This window comes from Panthera leo, chromosome B2 (assembly GCF_018350215.1).
Source record: "Panthera leo isolate Ple1 chromosome B2, P.leo_Ple1_pat1.1, whole genome shotgun sequence".
NCBI lineage: Eukaryota > Metazoa > Chordata > Mammalia > Carnivora > Felidae > Panthera > Panthera leo.
The window spans coordinates 149,392,990-149,411,218 of record NC_056683.1 but is presented as its reverse complement, the minus strand read 5'-3'; the positions used below and the strand labels follow the sequence as shown (position 1 = coordinate 149,411,218).

General features: G+C 46.2%; 1 protein-coding gene across 9 annotated transcripts in view; it reads right to left on the bottom strand.

The window, feature by feature from the left end:
* Positions 1 to 18,229, bottom strand: part of AFDN (afadin, adherens junction formation factor) — a 138,604-nt gene that overhangs the window by 92,764 nt on the left and 27,611 nt on the right. For 5 of the 9 annotated variants that reach the window (XM_042940300.1, XM_042940302.1, XM_042940303.1 and 2 more), the window contains exons 2-5: positions 9,785 to 9,980; positions 6,298 to 6,413; positions 4,515 to 4,678; positions 2,853 to 3,013 (exon numbers count right to left, since the gene is read on the bottom strand). In XM_042940300.1, coding sequence (XP_042796234.1) covers positions 2,853 to 3,013; positions 4,515 to 4,678; positions 6,298 to 6,413; positions 9,785 to 9,980 — 637 coding nt within the window. The remainder of the gene's footprint in view (positions 1 to 2,852; positions 3,014 to 4,514; positions 4,679 to 6,297; positions 6,414 to 9,784; positions 9,981 to 18,229) is intronic. The other 4 variants (XM_042940301.1, XM_042940308.1, XM_042940309.1 and 1 more) reach the window with 2 other exon arrangements.

The window sequence follows — 18,229 nt, the reverse complement described above, 5'->3', positions numbered from 1 at the left end:
CTGGTGCACCCCTTCGCTCTCAGTGGCCGCGCTCAGAGACGGGTCCCCCGCGAGCAGCAGGCGCCCACTTCCAAAGCGACTCCCTCAGATCCAACTTCTACTCTGCTCCCACAGTCACCACTCCAATTTGAAGCCGAGGCGGAGTTAAAAAGCTCTCTGAGGGGCGCCTGGCTGGCTCAGTCGGTTCAGCGTCCAACTTCAGCTCAAGTCATGATCTCACGGTTCACGAGTTCGAGCCCCGCGTCGGGCTCTGTGCTGACAGCTCGGAGCCTGGAGCCTGCTTTGGATTCTGTATCTCCCTCTCTCTCTGCCCCTCCCCTGCTCGTGCTCTGTCTCTCTCAATAATAAATGTTAAAAGAAAAAATTAAAAAATAAAATACACACACACACACACACCATGCTGGGTACATCTGCCTTAGGAATTATTAAAGCACATTACATTTTTAAGAAGCAAACCTCTAAAACCAGAAACAAAATAAAACAAATATAAGTCAATATGCAGAGGAATCAAATAGGTGATTTCCAAACACAGTAATTTTTTCTCTTTTCAGATTAAATTCTAGTTAGTTAACATATTTGGTAAAACCGGCTTCAGAGGTAGAATTTAGTGCTTCATCACTTACATGCAACACCCAGTGCTCATCCCAACAAGTGCCCTCCTCAGTGCCCATCCCCCACCCACTTCCCTCGGTTTCTCTATCCTTAAGAGTCTCTTAGGGTTTGCCTCCCTCTTTCTCTTCTCCCCTTCCCATACATTCATCTGTTCTGTTCTTAAATTCCACGAGTGAAATCATATGGTATTGGTCTTTCTCGGACTTATCTCACTTAGCCTAATACCCTCCAGTTCCACCCATGTTGTTGCAAATGGCAAGATTTCATTCTCTCTCATCACCGAATAACATTCCCCTGTATATATACACGCTACATTTTCTTTATCCATTCATCGGTCAGCAGACATGTGGGCTCTTTCCTTAGTTTGGCTGTTGTTGACAGTGCTGCTAGAAACATTGGGGGGGATGTGCCCCTTCAAATAGCTGTGTTGTTGTTTTTTTATCTTCCAAAGAAGATATCCAGATGGCTGACACACGAAAAGATGCTCAACATCACTCATCACCAGGGAAACACAGATCAAAACCATGATGAGATACCATCTCACACCTGTCAGGATGACTAAAATTAATAACCCAAGAAACAACAGGTATTGGCGAGGATGGGAAGAAAGAGGGACCCTTATGCACGCACTGTTGGTGGGAATGCAAACTGGTGCAGCCACTCTGGGAAACTGTATGCGGTTTCCTTAAGAAGTTAAAAGTAGGGGCGCCTGGTTAAGCATCCGACTTCGGCTCAGGTCACGATCTCGTGGTTCATGAGTTTGAGCCCCACATCAGACTCTGTGCTGACAGCTCGGAGCCCAGAGCCTGGAGCCTGCTTCGGATTCTGTCTCCCTCTCTGCCCTTCCCTGGCTTACACCCTGTGTGTCTCTCGCTCTCAAAAATAAAAAAAAAATTAAAGACAGAACTTCCCTATGATCTAGGAATCACACACTAGATAGATATTTACCCAAACTAGTTAGTTATTTGACAATATAACCTTACAAGATACACTCACAAGCAAGTTTCCCAAGAAGCTTCAAATTTTTTCACGATCATACTGTTGCTAATAACAGTATCACTTTGCTTTTTCCTACAATAAATCGTAATGTCAAAATAAAACAATTAGACGTTATTGGTGTCAGGTGGAGAGAATTTAGCCTAAGAAAGGCTAGATTGCCTGAAACCGAAGCAGTAAGAAACACGTACTAGAAGTCAGCTAGCTCTGTCCACTGAAGAGGGGGCGAGCGAACACTACGCAGCACCAGGGAGCTCTCCGAGCAACCAGAAAGAGCGAGCATTTGTAAGAGAAACAGCCACCTTCCTAGTCTGGGGCAGCACATTCCCAAGGTGAGCCCCAGTGTCCTGTCACGCAGGGAGACTCCCCAAGACCACCGGGGACACGTCAAAGCCTCAGGTGCCAGGTGGAAGAGACCCTTGCTGTCTCAAAGTGACAATTCAGGAACCAGTAAGGAAGGACAGTAACTGCAACAGACGGAAAGACACTGACAAGTTTTAACTCCACGAATTCGTTAAAAAGCTCACAACCACTGCTCACCGGTGGATGCTGGTACGGGAGGTATTTCCGCCCCGCTCCCTCTCCCCGCAAAAAGCTACCCCACCTCCTCCCCTAACCAAGGAAGCAGAGCCGGAGGAAAACCAGGGTACACCTGGATGCAGTCGGCAAAATCCCCAAGACAAATAACCCGGGTCTCCACCGCACACCAGTAAGGACGAGAAGCAGGAGGGCAGACAAGAGGAAAGGGAATCGCAACGAACGCCAGCCCGACCAGGTGCCACCTGCAGGTGCTATCTGGATCCCACTCCGGGGAGGGATCATCGGAGGCTGTCGGGAAGAAGCCAACGACGACCAGACAGTCTGAGGCCCTGGGGGAACTGCCGTCAAGGCTTCGGTAAGGGACAACAGTGCCGTGCTTCCTATTTCCCAGGAACCTTCACCTTCGGGAAAGTGCACGGACATAGAGGATGAAATCCCGAGAAATCTGCGAAGCGGCGCAGATGTGGGAGCAGAGAGGAGGCCGGGGCGGTCGGGGGCGGAGGCCGGGTAACAGGCCCACGGGGGGTTCGCCGCATCTCTCTGTTGTGTTGTACGTACTCGGAAGTTTCCAGAACCCAAGAATTTAAAACAAGAGCTGCACCGGGGAGGAGGGCCTAACCAGACCCATCGCTGACGGGCCCCGGGCCCCAGGCAGAGACCCGGGGCGGGCGCGGCGGCCCCGCCCCCGCGCACGCGCACCGCACCTGAGTCCGGCCGTCCGTCCGAGCTCCGGAACTCCTGCATCCGCCTCTCCAGCTTCTGCTGCCGCCGGCGCTTCATGACCACCTCGGGGTTGGAGATCGTGCGCGTGAAGCTGGTCTCGGGCATGTCTTTGTAAACCTCGGCGGCCAGTCGGGAATTCTCGCTGCAAGAAAAAGAGGCGCCAGCGGCGTCCGCTCAGGGTCGCACGGGAAACCGCTCCGCCGCAGTCACACAGCGGTGACGGCGGCAGGTGCTCCCCGGCTCGCTCCGCAGCGGGCCAGGGTCTGCACGCACTGGTACCTGGTGCCCATCGGGACTGTGGACAACGCGGTCCCTCTTGACGCAAGCTAGTACACGGAGGAGAAACGGATCATTAAGATCTTATAGCCAGTTTACGTAGTAGCCCAATTGCTGTGCATTCGCTAACCAGGCTAGAAGAAAAACGTGCAAATTACACGTCTGGAATTTCCCCAGTGTTTTCCTAAAAATAGACCAAACGAGTGACAAACATTCCAACCACAAGAAATAAAGAACTGAATATACTTTTGGTAAAAGGCTTTTAAAATTATAGTAAATCTTGAACTCTAATAGCATGATTCTTGAACTAAAAGATTTAACATTCACTTTCTTGAAGGTAAATTTTCCTAAGAAAATTGCCCCAGCGGCTCCTCCGACAAGCAATCAACTGTCCAGAGGGCAGAGTTTTTGAAAACTGCATATTCAGGTAAGGCGGATAAAAGACTCAATTTCGATAAATACACTTTAAGAGGTCATTTTTAATCCTAAAAATCATTTAATTAGGGGCACCTGGGTGGCTCAGTCGGTTGAGCGTCCCACTTCGGCTCAGGTCACGATCTTGCAGTTTGTGACTTAGAACCCTGTGTCCGGCTCTGTGCTGACACCCCGGGGCCTGCTTCAGATTCTGTGTCTCCCTGTCTCTCTCTGCCCTGACCCCACTCACACTTGGTCTCTCTCTCAAATGTTTAAAAAAAAAAAAAAAAAAAAAAAAAAAAAGGCACAGCTGCTCTTCTCACTGGTCCTGCCAACCCCTGATGAGGTGTTCAGTGTATTGAAGAAACCACTACCAGGGCGCCGGGTGGCTCAGTCGGTTAAGCATCTGACGTCAGCTCAGGTCACGATCTCACGGTCCATGAGTTCGAGCCCCACGTTGGGCTCTGAGCTGATGGCTCAGAGCCTGGAGCCTGCTTCCAATTCTGTGTCTCCCTCTCTCTCTGCCCCTCCCCCTTTCATGCTCTGTCTCCAAAATAAATAAACGTTAAAAAAAAAAAATTAAAAAAAAAAAAAAGAAAAAAGAAACCACTGCCACCTTAATTTAAGGACCAAAGGAGAAAGGAAAAAAAAAAAACAAAAACACCCAGAAACGAAGGGTCCACAACGAAGTAAACACTGACAATAGTATGCTAAGAACAATACTGTTCAGCAGGTTGATTACCTGAGATTAGCAAACCCGGGGAGAGGGGTCTGCCCCTGCCAGCCAGGAACCTGGTTAGGGGAGACCCCTCAGCTCCCCTCAGCACAGAAGAGCCAAGCACCCAAGCTCATTTCTTAACTGACGCTTGTCCTTCTCACAGTTTATCTGGTAATTTAACAAGGTCTGCTTCATTAAATAGGACAGAGACGGAGACGTTTCCAGAATTACTTACAGGTCATCCCCTTGGAAAGGCCGATCATCTTTCTCAGATGCCTGCCTCACTGCCTCTTTCTCTCTCTTCTTTTTCTCTTTCTTCTCTTTCTTGGAGAGAGTTCTCTTGAAGTTCTGGATAACACCTTCTTTCTCCTGCTTTTCAGGTCCGTTGCTTTGAGCCTTCTGATAAAAGTAACATCATCACTAAGGCAGCTGTCGGCACAGAATCACAGAAAGCCTCTCTGGCCTAGCTGACTTCCTCTTGATTACAGCCAAAACCCAGCTCCCGAGACAAGGAAAGGTCTGGGGAATGGAGAGGTTCTTTATCTTGACTGGGCTGACGGCTACAGGCGTGTATTTACCAAAACTTACACATTCAAGATCTCCGCATTTCACCACGTTTATCTTTTACCTCAATTCAAAACCAATATGCAAGCAAGCAAGCAAGCAAACGGAAAACCAAACCCAGTAAAGAAAACCGGAGTGGGACTCAGGAAACCAGATTTTCAATAAACAAAATTTAAGTCAGACATAATTTTAAGTTACTTAAAAAAAAAAAAAAAGGAACCTAATCAAAATACAGAAATAGCCAAGTGTTTAAATCACTATCTACTTCATACATGATTTCTCTAACCTTAAAACAAATACAGGAGTAGCCATAAGAAACTGGCTTTTTGGATGCAAAACTAAGTACTGTTTGTGCAAAACTTTGTATCTTCTTTTCCAGATCTTATTTGCTTGCTCTTAATTTACAACTTGGCCTGCGAGCAGATGACACGGAGACAAAAGTTTTTTTTTAATCTAATAGGTTGACTGTAAACATTCGAGACTAGCAAGAAAGGCTACTGTACTGGGAACTAAACTGCCCTCCGCTTCATCTACGCTGGCGCCCCCATCCTTGCCACCAGCCACGCCCGTGCTGTCCTCACCCTAACAAGGGCCCGGATGCCCACGAATGAGCCTCTCTGGCCCACAGCGGGGCACTCAGCTGAAGTCACGGTGCAGAGATGAAATAAAACACGGACCAGAGAAGAAAGAAGAGAGATGCCCGTTACTACTTTAGAAGAATCTGCTACAAAAGCAACAAGCACTAGAGCAGAGAACAAGAAAGGCCAAGAACACTCCTCAACGTGGAGCACCCGCGTCACAACACCGTGAAACTCTCGTTTCCAAAAGGGAGTAATGGCACTCGTGTCCCAACCTGTTGGGGACTTTTCTCTTGACCTCTGCATTTGCTACCACTTTGTTTCACACAGAAATTATCGTCATTTTCCAACTTGACCCCTATTCCACAGTGTCCCACGGAAAACAACCAGCAGCACAGGAACTCCAGACACCTACTGCCTGAGAAAGTTTTAGAGTCACTCAATTACATTAACCCAAGAGAGTCTACAGACAACACGGAAAAGGTTTTCACTGTACCTTATGAAGTTGTATCTGAAAATTCACACATAAATAGGTTATTAAAACTTTACTTTCCCTTCTGATTTTTATTAAAACAGATTTGGACTTTATAACTCGGTAAAAAAAACAACTGGTGGTTACTTCATCATTAAATCTCTTAATAACAAAAGCTGACATAATGCTTCTTTGGAAAAGTAAAGGGCAACATTAGGTATTCGGTGAAACAGGATGAAACAGAGAAGCAGGGTTCTGTTTACATTTTTTTCTGCACGAAGGGTCATTCGGGTCATTTAAGAAGAGAAGCAAAAAGTGAAGCCCTTATCACATTCACAGGACAGGTGTGTTTCGGCAACCCTGGGCCCGGGACACTGTCAGCACGAGACCTGGATGGAACGTACCTTAGGAGGAAGGGCATCGTTCTCGTTCTTAAGAACGAATCTGCCCTCTCGGTCATCTTTATTCCAATTCAACTGCACAACAAGGGGTTTCTCATCTATATCCAATCTTCTTTCTTCTTCAAATAATGAAATGAAAAAAAATTAAGTCATGGTTACTTAACAGCACTAGCTAATAAAACGTTCTGACATACGTTTCATTTTACCACCAGTACTAACAGGCTGAAATGTAATCCAAAATAGCAAGCGGGAGTTTTAATGATCTACTATTGTGTTGGTACTAGAACACATACTACCACGTACCCAATGCCAAACACTGACCAGGGATAATTTCCTTACAACACTTAGAATCCAGTTGGGAAAAGAGAAATGCACGCAAACTAGAAGAAAATAGAGGGCTCCGCGAAGCCTCCCTCTGTAAACCATCTCCTATGCAGCTGGAGGCTAAGACAGTAACGTTAAGAGGACACAAAGTTCCGCTGACCTCCGTGACAGCTCCTCACAGGCCCGGGAGCGAGTGACCGTGGTGCTCGCCCTCCTGGCTCCTCCCGATCCTCCCACGCTCGCCACCCAGCCCTCAGGTCACCTAGAGAAGCCACCGCCCCGTCCCTCGGTGCGACGGCGTGCCACTACGTTTAGCGTGTTCCTTCTTGCTTGAGTTCTAGTAAGTCCCGGGGCCCACAGAGGGGCTCCTTGCAGAGCCCGCTCACCCGGACCACCTACCGCAGCCTGCGAGGAGGTCTTTAGCAAACACAGGAGACAGAGGCCAGCTGAAGTAGTACCGTGGTCAAGGAAGCAGGAGTCAACAGGACGGACTTCAAACATAGACTGATAAAGACTTTAAGTACTATACGCGAGCAGATTGTAAGAATACAGAAGTAAGTTCTAATTTGTTTTATGAACTGAAAAAATGAGAGATGAAAAAGCAGAGCAATAAATGAGGGACTGGATCAAGAAGTTTGAACCTGATGCTACAAACCAAAATTACCAAGTTTTTCTTGTCGCAAGATTTGTACTATATCAAAATCCTTCGCGTGCATTTTTTTAGAGAGCCGGTTTTAACAACAATCAAGTCTAAATCATAAAAGTAAAACAAAACAAGGGTGAGCCATTCTAACGTGCGTGTGGCAAACTGGGAAACGGAAGTACAGTCAGGGTCCCTACTACAACTTTGTAACTTGAAGATACCTTTCCGCCTCAGTGGGTTTTGTTTGTTGGTTTTAAAACAGCACAATTTTTGGAAAAGTATCTTCCAACTGAGTTCACCGAGGAATCCTACCCACAAAAAGGGTAACGGTGGAGTTTCCCTGGTGGTGGATGTGCGCGTCGGGCCCAGAACTCAGCCCTCGGGAGCGGCGGTCTCCAAACGTGCACCAAGGCTCCCTGCACACTCACTGAGGAGCCTTTTCGGTTTCCAGGGGAGCGAGTCGCACCCGCCACAGGCAGCCCGCGTGCACAACAGGCCGCACGGTCCCTCCCGCTGGCAGCGCCCCAGACCTGCCCGGAGAGGGATCGAGGGCCCCGCTCCCCACCCAGGGGCCAGAGGCACACAAACCCCATCAGGGAAGAACGGTCATTAAAAATGGAATGAAAGCCGTACTTTTCCTTTCATTTTCTGTGCACTATTTTCCAAACACGTACCAAGTTGTTAGCGCATAAACAGACCATAACTTGTCTGAATCTAACTACTCAATGAAACGAGCCCCGCCCCCGACGCCCCTAGGGCTCTAGGACGTGAAAGCGCAGAGCGCAGACAGAGGGCTCCTCCTGGCGGCAGGGGCACAGGGGGAGCCCGCTGCTCCGAGTGCAGGGGTGCGGACGGCCAGAGCCACACGGTCCCGACGCGCCGCTCACCGCGGGAACAGAGGACACCGCCTCCAGACACCTTCGCCGGGTTTTCACCTCCTTACCGCAACACAGTTTCCTTTTTAATTAAAGAAAATTTTAAGGAAAAAGTTGTAGTTTCTTCTCAACAACCTAGTTATAGTGATTCTGAGCTAAAGGAAAAATTCAACCTCAGAAAAACCATCCAAAATTAATTAAGGTTATCCTCTATCATCAAATCTAGCTCTGGTGTGGTGTATGCAGTGGGATCTCTTCATAATGTTGACAGAGTAACAAAAAAATACGGCCTGTATCTCCTCTCCAGGGGAAAAGTGTTTGGCCATACCTGAATTCCATGCAGTACAAGAATTCTTACTCTATTTCAAATATACAAAGAAAGCTGCAATTTTGAAGTCAAGACAAATAACGCATGTTCAAAGAGTATTTCTGGATGGAATTTAACAGGTATTTAAATTGGGTTTTGCTATATATGTAATCCTTTAGTTGTTGCATTAATTGGAATCTGTATTTTTAAAAAAATTTTTTACGTCTATTTTTGAGAGAGCATGAGCAGGGGAGGGGCAGAGAGAGGAGACAATATATTTTATAGGGGACTCAATATTTCCACAGCACTCATTAAAAAATGTATAAATTTCTACATCTCTAATGTTTGTTTTTGAAGAGTGAGCAAGCACACACATGAGAGTCAGAGAGGGGGGGTTGGGGGGAGAATCCCAAGAAGGCTCCACACTCAGCGCAGAGTCCAACACGGGGCTCGAACCCATGAACCGTGAGATCATGACCTGAGCCAAAACCGAGTCGGATGCTCAACCGAACCACCCAGGCACCCCAAATTTCTACATTTCTAATCAGTCCAACTTAAATTGCGATCTCGTATGTAGGATATTTTCAAAAATTTCAAACATTAAAACAAGGAGAAATGACTACGTAAGTTTCCCCAAGATACCCTAAGTATTCCAAAGAATAAGGAAAATATACAACCTCACATTATAAAAATACTCATTTTTGTAAGATTGAGGATTCATACCCATAATATTTTAACTGGATTAAATTGTAGTGTCATAATCTATACATAAAAGTTACAGGAGGGGCACCTGGGTGGCTCAGTCAGTTAAGTGTCCGACTTCGGCTCAGGTCATGATCTCACCGTTCATGGATTCAAGCCCCGTGTCAGGCTCTGTGCTGACAGCTCAGAGCCTGGAGCCTGCTTCCGATTCTGTGTCTTCCTCTCTCTCTCTCTGCCCCTCCCCGACTCATGCTCACTTTTGCTCTCGAAAACAAACATTAAAAAGTTAAAAAAAAAAAGTTACATGAACTAGTTCTCCAAAAGCAAGTAACATATGGTTTCATCAATGTGTATGGGCGCCTAGATCCACTGGTGAGTTTTCAACATGAAACGTCATGCTAGTTATCTTTGAAGAAACTAAGTGTACAATACATTCATCCTAACTTCCACCAAATCTAATTCCTGGGATCCTGTCTGAATGTTTCACAGACGCACAAACGCCCCCCAACGTCCCCAGGAAGAGAAGGGCCAGCGGCAAAGCAATGCTGTGACAGAGATGCGCTCTGCACACAGGAGTGGTTCGGAAGTTGTCTACACAGCAGAGGCTACCCCGCCAGTACCCCGTGTGTGCACACTGACCTCCGCTGACGTGAACTTCGTAGAGGGAGTACTTTGGGGACGACAGCATCCGCATGTCAGGGCGGAATTTCTCTGCCAGCGTCTCGATCACGTCTTGCGTGGTGGCCGTACTAGAGACCCGAATGCATTTTGTTGCGAAGTTTCCAGCAGCTTTATCTTGAAAATAAAATCTCATTACGCCATGAAACTCCAAATCCTAAAGGAAAACAGAAAGGAAAAACATTCTAAAATAAGATTCAATTTCTAGAATAAAAAGTCATTCACCATCTTTAAAAAATGTTTCATTACTGCAAACATCTGAGACAGAAACGGAGAGACAGGGTCTAGGCTTCAAACTGAATCACGTGACTTGGGACAAGTTATTTACAACCTGCGCCTTACTGGTCTCACGTATACGACAATGGCCGCGGAGCAGCTGACGTCAACGACAGCTAATATTAACAAGTCTCCAGCCAGTGCCAGGCACACCCCGACACGCACTACTTGGCTGTGTCTTTAGAAGGACGCGGGTTAGCAGATTCACTACTAAACTCTATTTTCAAGATTCGGTCATTGAAACACAAAGTTTAAGGATCTTGCCCGGTTATGCGGCAAATCACGGTTAAAATCCAGACCAACAGATCCCCAAAGTCCATGCCTAGCAATCCCTGAGGTCCTGTCCAGCCTCAAAATCATAAAGCCTAAATGGAGGGACGACTCAAACCACAAAGGACAAACGTTAGCCCCAATTCTAACATGAAAGCGAATAGATGGAAACTCTTAGCCTTTGCAGAATCGAAACTAATTTTCCTGTGAACTACTGCCCAAAATCAATGAACACGGTTTTTCTCAAAACCGGACTTCTCGAGATAAATAGGGTGGGTCTTACAAGCAAAGGAACTGCAACGTGGTCTGGAGCTGGAGCCGTGCAACTACAGCATGCCCGTTCCCGTGATTTCTTTTCCCTTTCTGGTCAATTAAAATGCAGGTTATTTCAGGGAAACTCACGTCAGCTTCCAGGTCCTCTGCTATGACCCAAGACTCGGCGGTCCGTATCCCACAGGATGAACCACTACATCAGAGAACCTGGTTTTTGTTCTGTGGGGGACACTGGACCTGGGGATACAAGGGGGCAAGGTCCTGCGCTCCTGTGTACCCCACTGTTTCCCCGAACACAAGAAAAGCACAGCTCCAAACAAACTTCCAAGCCGCATTCCACCTCGTCTGCCCTCACCGCCCTCAGCACCGCTAACAACTCTTCCCTCTTCTCGCCTTCCACACCGGCACATCGAGTCATTCCACCCTCAAAATACATCTAGAATCCACCCACAATTTTGTTAAAAGTCAGATCAGGTCACTCCTCGGCGTTACTCCTGGCGATGGCTCTTGTATGGGCTCCAAGCCCATCACAAGTAAGCTTTTCTGTCCTCCCGACCTGCTCACTTAATTCTTCACTAATTAACTATGACCTAGTAATTATAACAATTACGGGATATTAGAATGTGGTTAACTATATAACCTGGATGAAAATTAAAACAGAAAACAAGACAATAAGGCATATTTATAGCCCCGAAGCTTTACTGTACTCGCTCAGGCCCCGTCCGAACGCTAGGCAGTAGTTAATTTCCCATTTCCCACTGTCCCAGGGGAAAATACAGAGAACGCGAGCATGTGTTAAAAAAATTAAGAAAAATAAAAAAAATAATAAAAGAATGCCATGGAACCACAGACCTTGGGCTGAAGTAAGGCCATGATTATGGAAGGGAGACTGAAAACAGCTTTATGAGTTAGCAAAATGGGAGCTCTATCAGTCCGCTCTGGTCTCTCCGAGTGATAAACTGCTCCTCTGTCCAGCCTGGTCAAGCAGCAGAGAATGTTAAGCAGCATCCTCTTTAAATGCTCTTCTCCGTCTCTGGTGTTACTCTGGCGATCCCCAACACCTTTGTAAAGTAACCATGCGCGTGAAAGACGGTCCTGTACCGGTTAGTATTCGTAACAGCCCACCCTCGCCAAGTGCCCGGTGGTGCCAAGCACCTGCCGTTACTCGGCGGGCCCCAGTCCTCCTCAGCTCCTGGCCTCTCCCCACTCGAGCCACAGTCTCCACTTCTGGGTCTACGCTCCCCGTCCACCACCTCCTCAGACGTCAGAAAACAGGAATTACTGACGGTCTTTGGCTGTACAGATGTTAAGTCGTTATTATGGGAGTCCCATGTTTATCCCAGGGTTCTGGCGCTCCAGTCGCCACCACTCTGAGATCCTCTTCACCCTACAGCCACAGTCTCCAACAGGAGCCGGCAAAACCACTCCAGCTCTTCCAAGGGCTCCTGCTTTATAGACGAAGCAAGACCAACCAGGCAAATTCGCCTCCCGCCCTATCACTCTGCTAACAGGAGAGTTTCCAGCGTTTGTGACAAGACTAAAACTGACAGATGCACCTATGGATCCCAAAGACAGGAAGCACCCCTTTCCCAACTACCAGAAATGAAAGATTTGGGAAGGAACACCCAACTAGGCAAGAGCACAAACGGAACAAGAATGTACTGACGAGCATGGGGAGGAGGAGGTCCCTCACCCTCAAGAAAATCCCTTATAGAGAGATGACTACTGTTTATAGGGAAAAAAGTGTAAATACAAGTCTCCATCATTAACGTGCTTCAGCTACTGATCTCACATAAAACGTTGAAGTAAATGGAAAAAAAGAGTAAACCCAAGGGTAGAAATCTAGCAAGTAACAGCACTTCCATCGGCAAAGAACTAGTATTTCTGTTGATGTTTTTAAAGAAACAAATTTCCAGGTTCTACCAAGCCTAAATAAGGTGGCCTACTAGAACTACCTTTAAATTCACTAGATAAGGGCTAATAAAGATTAACTGTGAGGGGCGGCTAGGTGGCTCAGTTAAGCATCTAACTCTTGATTTCGACCTAAATCATAACCTCACAGTTCACGAGATGGTGAGACAGGAGCCCCGCGTCCACACCCCTCACGGAGCCTAATTCTCGCTCTCCCTCTAACCCTCCCTTCGCACAGTGCTTCCCTTCTGTGACTAAGTCCACAGAATTTTCGGACCCCAGAAAACTGATAAAGCCAAGTTCTTGAACCTAAAACTTCTGCATATAACGAGCAAATTAACAGATAATAGTAACGTGTATTAAGGGCAACCATATGCCAAAACTAAGAGTGCAGCATTTAACACCTCAGACATGAATGAGATACCTTATCAAGGCGTTAAAAAAGAAGGTTCCCCAGACAGGGAGTGTGTGTAAAGTGTAACCACACAGCTCCCTAAGGGCAGAGCGACACAGGAGCTGCCCCCTAAAACCTGAGCTGTTAAACCCAAGCTCTGCAGCCCCGTCAGTTTCAACACTCACTCCATCCCGGGAAGGAGAAACACAGGACTTTTCCCCTTTATGACAAGCACATCTCAGCTGAAGACCGTATCTGAGTGACTTATCTGACACATGTGAGCTCAAATTTCCTTAACTATAATATGAAAATAAGACGCTTCTTTTGAGGAGTCAACTACATAAAGAACCAGCCGTCAGAGGTCCCACTTGAATGGTAGCTTTCCTGAGGGACTTCGTTCATGGTTCTAGGCCCTCCCTCAGTCTCTAATACGATGCTTCACAGGTAAAATGAAAAACAAATTTGAGTCAAAAGTTCCAGTAACAGTATCTGATTCTTCCAGCTTTGGTTTGTCTGTCCTCCACCGGTAACAACTCTGGAACAAAACTTTAAACCTGTGAGAACTATCAAGTCTCGATCACTGGACTAATGTTCTGATAATGTTGCAGACTAATACAGTTATAATTTTACAAAGACCAATGTTTCCTTAAAAAAAGTCTTTATGCAAATTACCCAAGACAACAATATTTAAAATGAAAACACACTATTGTGGGTCCTCCACTCTCTAAAGAAGTGCCTACTTGCGAGCAGCATGTTTTCAAGGAAGAAACCTCTGTTTGGAGCAGGAAGGACGGCAGCTCCTGTGACCTTAACCTGCACGGTCCCTGCACTGCGCACTCTCGCCACAATAATCTGCGTGAAAGGCAGAAGATACGTCAGCTGTTTCCTTTCTTTATTCTTCCCGACAGGAAAGCAAGGTTCTTTCCTAAAGGTGTACATTTACCTTTGCATAAACCTCTGCCTGAGAAATATCATCCACAAGGATTATTACCGTGGAAATGAAGCACTACTTCGGGTGGATTTAACGACAACTCTGAAACAAAATTTTAGTATTTATCGGAAACGATAGACCAAAATAACCAATACAGCAAAAACCCCCCACAAAACCAGAGACAGCCATTTTAAGTTACTAGAGAGCCAATGCAAAGAACAAAGGATTAAAGGTGGAGATTTGCTTTTAAATATTTTACCAGAGTCTCAATTAATGAAATCGATAATCAGTTGGCCTTCTCCAAGCCAGTGAAAACTCACCAGGGCAACCCCAAATCTCCTCTTGCACAAGCTACCCAGAACCATTAGTTCTAAAGAGGCTGAGCACACAGATTCGCTTTTCTGCTCACCGTGTGCAGCACGTACGTGAGGTCCGTCTCCTCGCCTGCAGCCAAGCCACGCCAACCCTGACAGGTAGCCATCCAACCCCGCGCTAAAAAGGGCAGCAGACAGAACCCACCGCTTGCTTTCCAATGCTGGTGCCTCCAGCTACGTGCAAAGCATTAAAAAAAAACACAGCCACGCCTCAGAGCACACTCACGTTACCAGTACAGGAAACAGTCACCTGGACGGCAGCCTTTCGACTCCACGTTAATAGCTTAGGTAAAAGATGAAGAAAGAATACTTCAATACGGGTTTTTGGAATCTTAAATAAACATGGTTTCTTAAACAATATACTTTAGGAATACTCTTTAAAACCACACGCGTTTCATTACCTAAAACCTTCACAGAACAAACAATACTCTGGAAAGCTTAAAGAAACAGCTGTGAAATGTCCTCACCAGGCCCACACTTACTCCTTCCCACGGTGTTCATTCCGAAGGGGTCTTTTCCCCGCCCTTCCCGCTGACGGCACTGATCAGGGGCGCCCGGCTGGCTCAGTCCGTAGAGCCTGCAACTCTCGGAGTTGTGAGTTCGAGCCCCATGTTGGGTGTGGAGCCTACTTTAAAAAAATCTAACAGCACTAATTATAGCACCTTGTAAGTGGCTGACCTCCCAAACCTCAAGAGGTTTCCGTGAAAATGAAGTAAATGGGTTTGTTTTATATTGAACCACCTTTCAGATAACTACAGAGTACAAATTAAGAGTTTCCTCTCTTCACTTAGGCTGAATTCAGATCGCATCTCTACCAGGAGGTGGCTCAACGTTCCAAAGTCTGTTTCCTCTTCTGTGAGAAGGGACTTCCACAGGGCACTGTCACTTTGTGGGCGGGAACGTGAACTGGCAGTCACGTGAGAGCAACCGCTCTCGGAGCCAGCAGTCCTCATCCAGGAAAGCCGAGTCTCCTCTTCCCCTGCATATACGCATTTGGTTTTTATAATGATTCCATCCAACATCTTTTTGTCTGAAAATGAAGGTGTGGTCGGTCTCCAACAATCACACCGTACACCTGTTCACTGGGAGCCTCCTACTTCGAACATCTTGATGCTAGTTCACCAAAGTTAACAAAGACCAAGTTCAGGGGCGCCTGGGTGGCTCAAGTCACGATCTTGCAGTTCGAGAGTTTGAGGCCCACGTCGGGCTCTGTGCTATCAGCAGAGCCTGCTTCGGATCCTATGTCCCCCGCCCCCCGTCCCTTCCCCTCTCACTCACTCTCTCAAAATAAATAAACTTAAAAAAACAAAGACCAAGTTTATTGAAATGGGGGAAAAGTCATCTTCTAGATGAAAAGCAAGTTTTCTGGACTCAAACACCTGTACCGCCCCACCCCCCGACACACACACATCTCCCCTTTTATAAACTCTGAAAAATCCATCCAGTGCACAAACACCTTTAAACATTAAAAATAAAACAATTCCCTGACAGAACACACAGCCTGCTGTGAAACCAGTAAGCCAACATCTTTTTTAAATGCCTCAGTTATACCTGCCAACAGCGTCTACTTAGCAAATATCTGCTGGAAGCGGCTAAACGTTGGTGAGCCCTAACTGGCAACTTTCATGGCAAGTTACACTTGGGCTCTGCTGATAGCAATCTCTACCCAGCTCTAAGTCAGCACTGGGGGGGAGGGGGATCAAAAAGTGAAAGTTTCCCCTATGGTCCTCTTAAAATTTGTAAATCTCAAATAAAAAACGTTGAAAAAAAAATTTAAAATAAAATTTGTAAATCTCTATCTGAATAGCTACCACCCATACATGTATTGGGGATTTGAAAGAAGGTCAATTAAAGAATATATTAAACCCATAGGACAAAAAAGCAATTATGATATTCATTGGCAAAGATTATGTCTATTTCTGTTATAATCTTTAAATACATTTGACAAATAACAGATACATAAAACAACCCCAAAAGCCACCTATCTAGTGCAGAGGCTATGACCAATTTTGCCAAAGATCCTTTGGAAGTCTAGTAAAGGCCCTCAATTTGCTCTCGGAATAAAAACTGTAAATGCATCCAAAAGATTACAAAGGAAACAACTGCATTAAAACTCAATTATTAAAATAATTTTTAAAAACTATCATATAGTAAAAATTAGTGCTTATTTATTAACATATTAAATAAGTTCTAGAATTGATTCATATAACTCTAATTTTGAAGTAGATTAGGAGCAGAAAACTCCTAAATAAAGAAAACGCTGAATTTCAGTTAGAGCTTAATAAAAACTTACTTACTGAAAGTGAAGATGTAATTATCTTCTCATCCAGGTTCTAAGACCCCATGATACCTATTCACAGATCTCACGTTCCGAGAACCCCTGTAACGACCCCAGTGGTGGTGAACTCCCTAGTCACGCAGTATGCTCTCTCCCTCCGCGGCTCAAGAGCAGGAAAGTGCCGTCTTGCACAAAAGCGCGATGCATCACACACCGCTTTACCAGTTGGGCTTAGTTTCATTCTCTGGTATCATTTAGGCCTATACTCAAACCATGGCTTATGACTGATCGTTGTTTCCCATTGGTTAACGACACGGCACACAGTCGAACCCATTTCTACGGGGTACGATGCGCTCCAGGTCAGGAAATGGGGCACGCGCTGGCTCATGAAATTTTAACTCCGGCTCCTCTTGTGTGTGCCCTGGGCTACGAGGTAAAACGCAGTTCTTTCCTTACTACGGGTCGCAGCCAAACCGGGTTAGTCTGAAAAAGGATTTCCTGACCTCAGCTCTATGACGTCTTGGACTAGATATGTTGTGCGAAGTGCGCGGAGTGCGTGGATGATGCCTGAGACGTCCCGGGGTCCCTGCCCGCACACGCCCGTGCCAGCAGCACCCACCGAGCTGTGAAAACCGAAATGTCTCCGGACACCTGCATACATCCTCAGGGAACAAAGCTGTCCCCGCGGAGAACCATGCACCTAGAGCGAGCATTCTAGTTCCTCCAATTCTTCTCTCTCTGTGACAAAATTCCCCATCTACTTACCATTTTGTTCACGTCGCTCTTGAACACACTGGTGTTCTATCCACCCGGCCTGACGATGTTTTCAGAACCGATCACAGAAGTCCACACGTGTAGTTCTGGTCAACTGGAGGTATACTGCTATCTCTAATACTATACCTGTAATTGACGCACCCTAAGATTGCCTTAGTTTTTTGGCCTCCACCTAATATTGTTGATTCATATGAGGTTCCAGTCAAAGTTAAATTCTTGAGTCATCTGCATGTCAGTTACCACCTGATAACATTTCTCCAGCTTGGTGCTAATCTGTCAAACACCCTTTGAGTACAACTGCTTCCTCATTCATCTAATTGCACCTAGACCCAGCCCGCAAACACAAGAACGTGACGAAAGACGTGGCTGACTTCTCTGATAAAGTCCAGACACATCGTGGCTAATGCAGTTCCTTGACCTACACACCTGGGAACCCCACTCCCCCTCTCACACACGTGCCCACACACAAAATGCCATCACCCTATCTACTGAGCCGTCCTGGGTCCTTTGAGCGGATTCCACGGCTTCCTGACCCCCAGGCGGTTTCCCTCGCAGTCTGGCCACAGTCACGTTTTGAGAAGAACACCACCAAGAACATCTCTAGGAGCGGCTGTTAAGTTCAACCTTTCTACAGTGTCCACACGTCCAGGTCACACGTGGCCTTTTTCAATTTGTACTGTGTAATAAACAAACATCTTTATGGAGATCCGTGTTTTAAAAATCATATATTAAAAATATATCATATAGCAACTGAAGAAACAGTAACAAATTTGACTACATAAACTTCCATTTGGAGACCAAAAAAAGCACACGACAGGTAAAGTCTAAAGACAAGTGACACACGGGGTTAAAACCTCTCCAGCTAACAGGGCAGAAAAACAGCTTTCTAACACATAAAGAGTTCCCGGGGGCTGGGGTGCCCTAC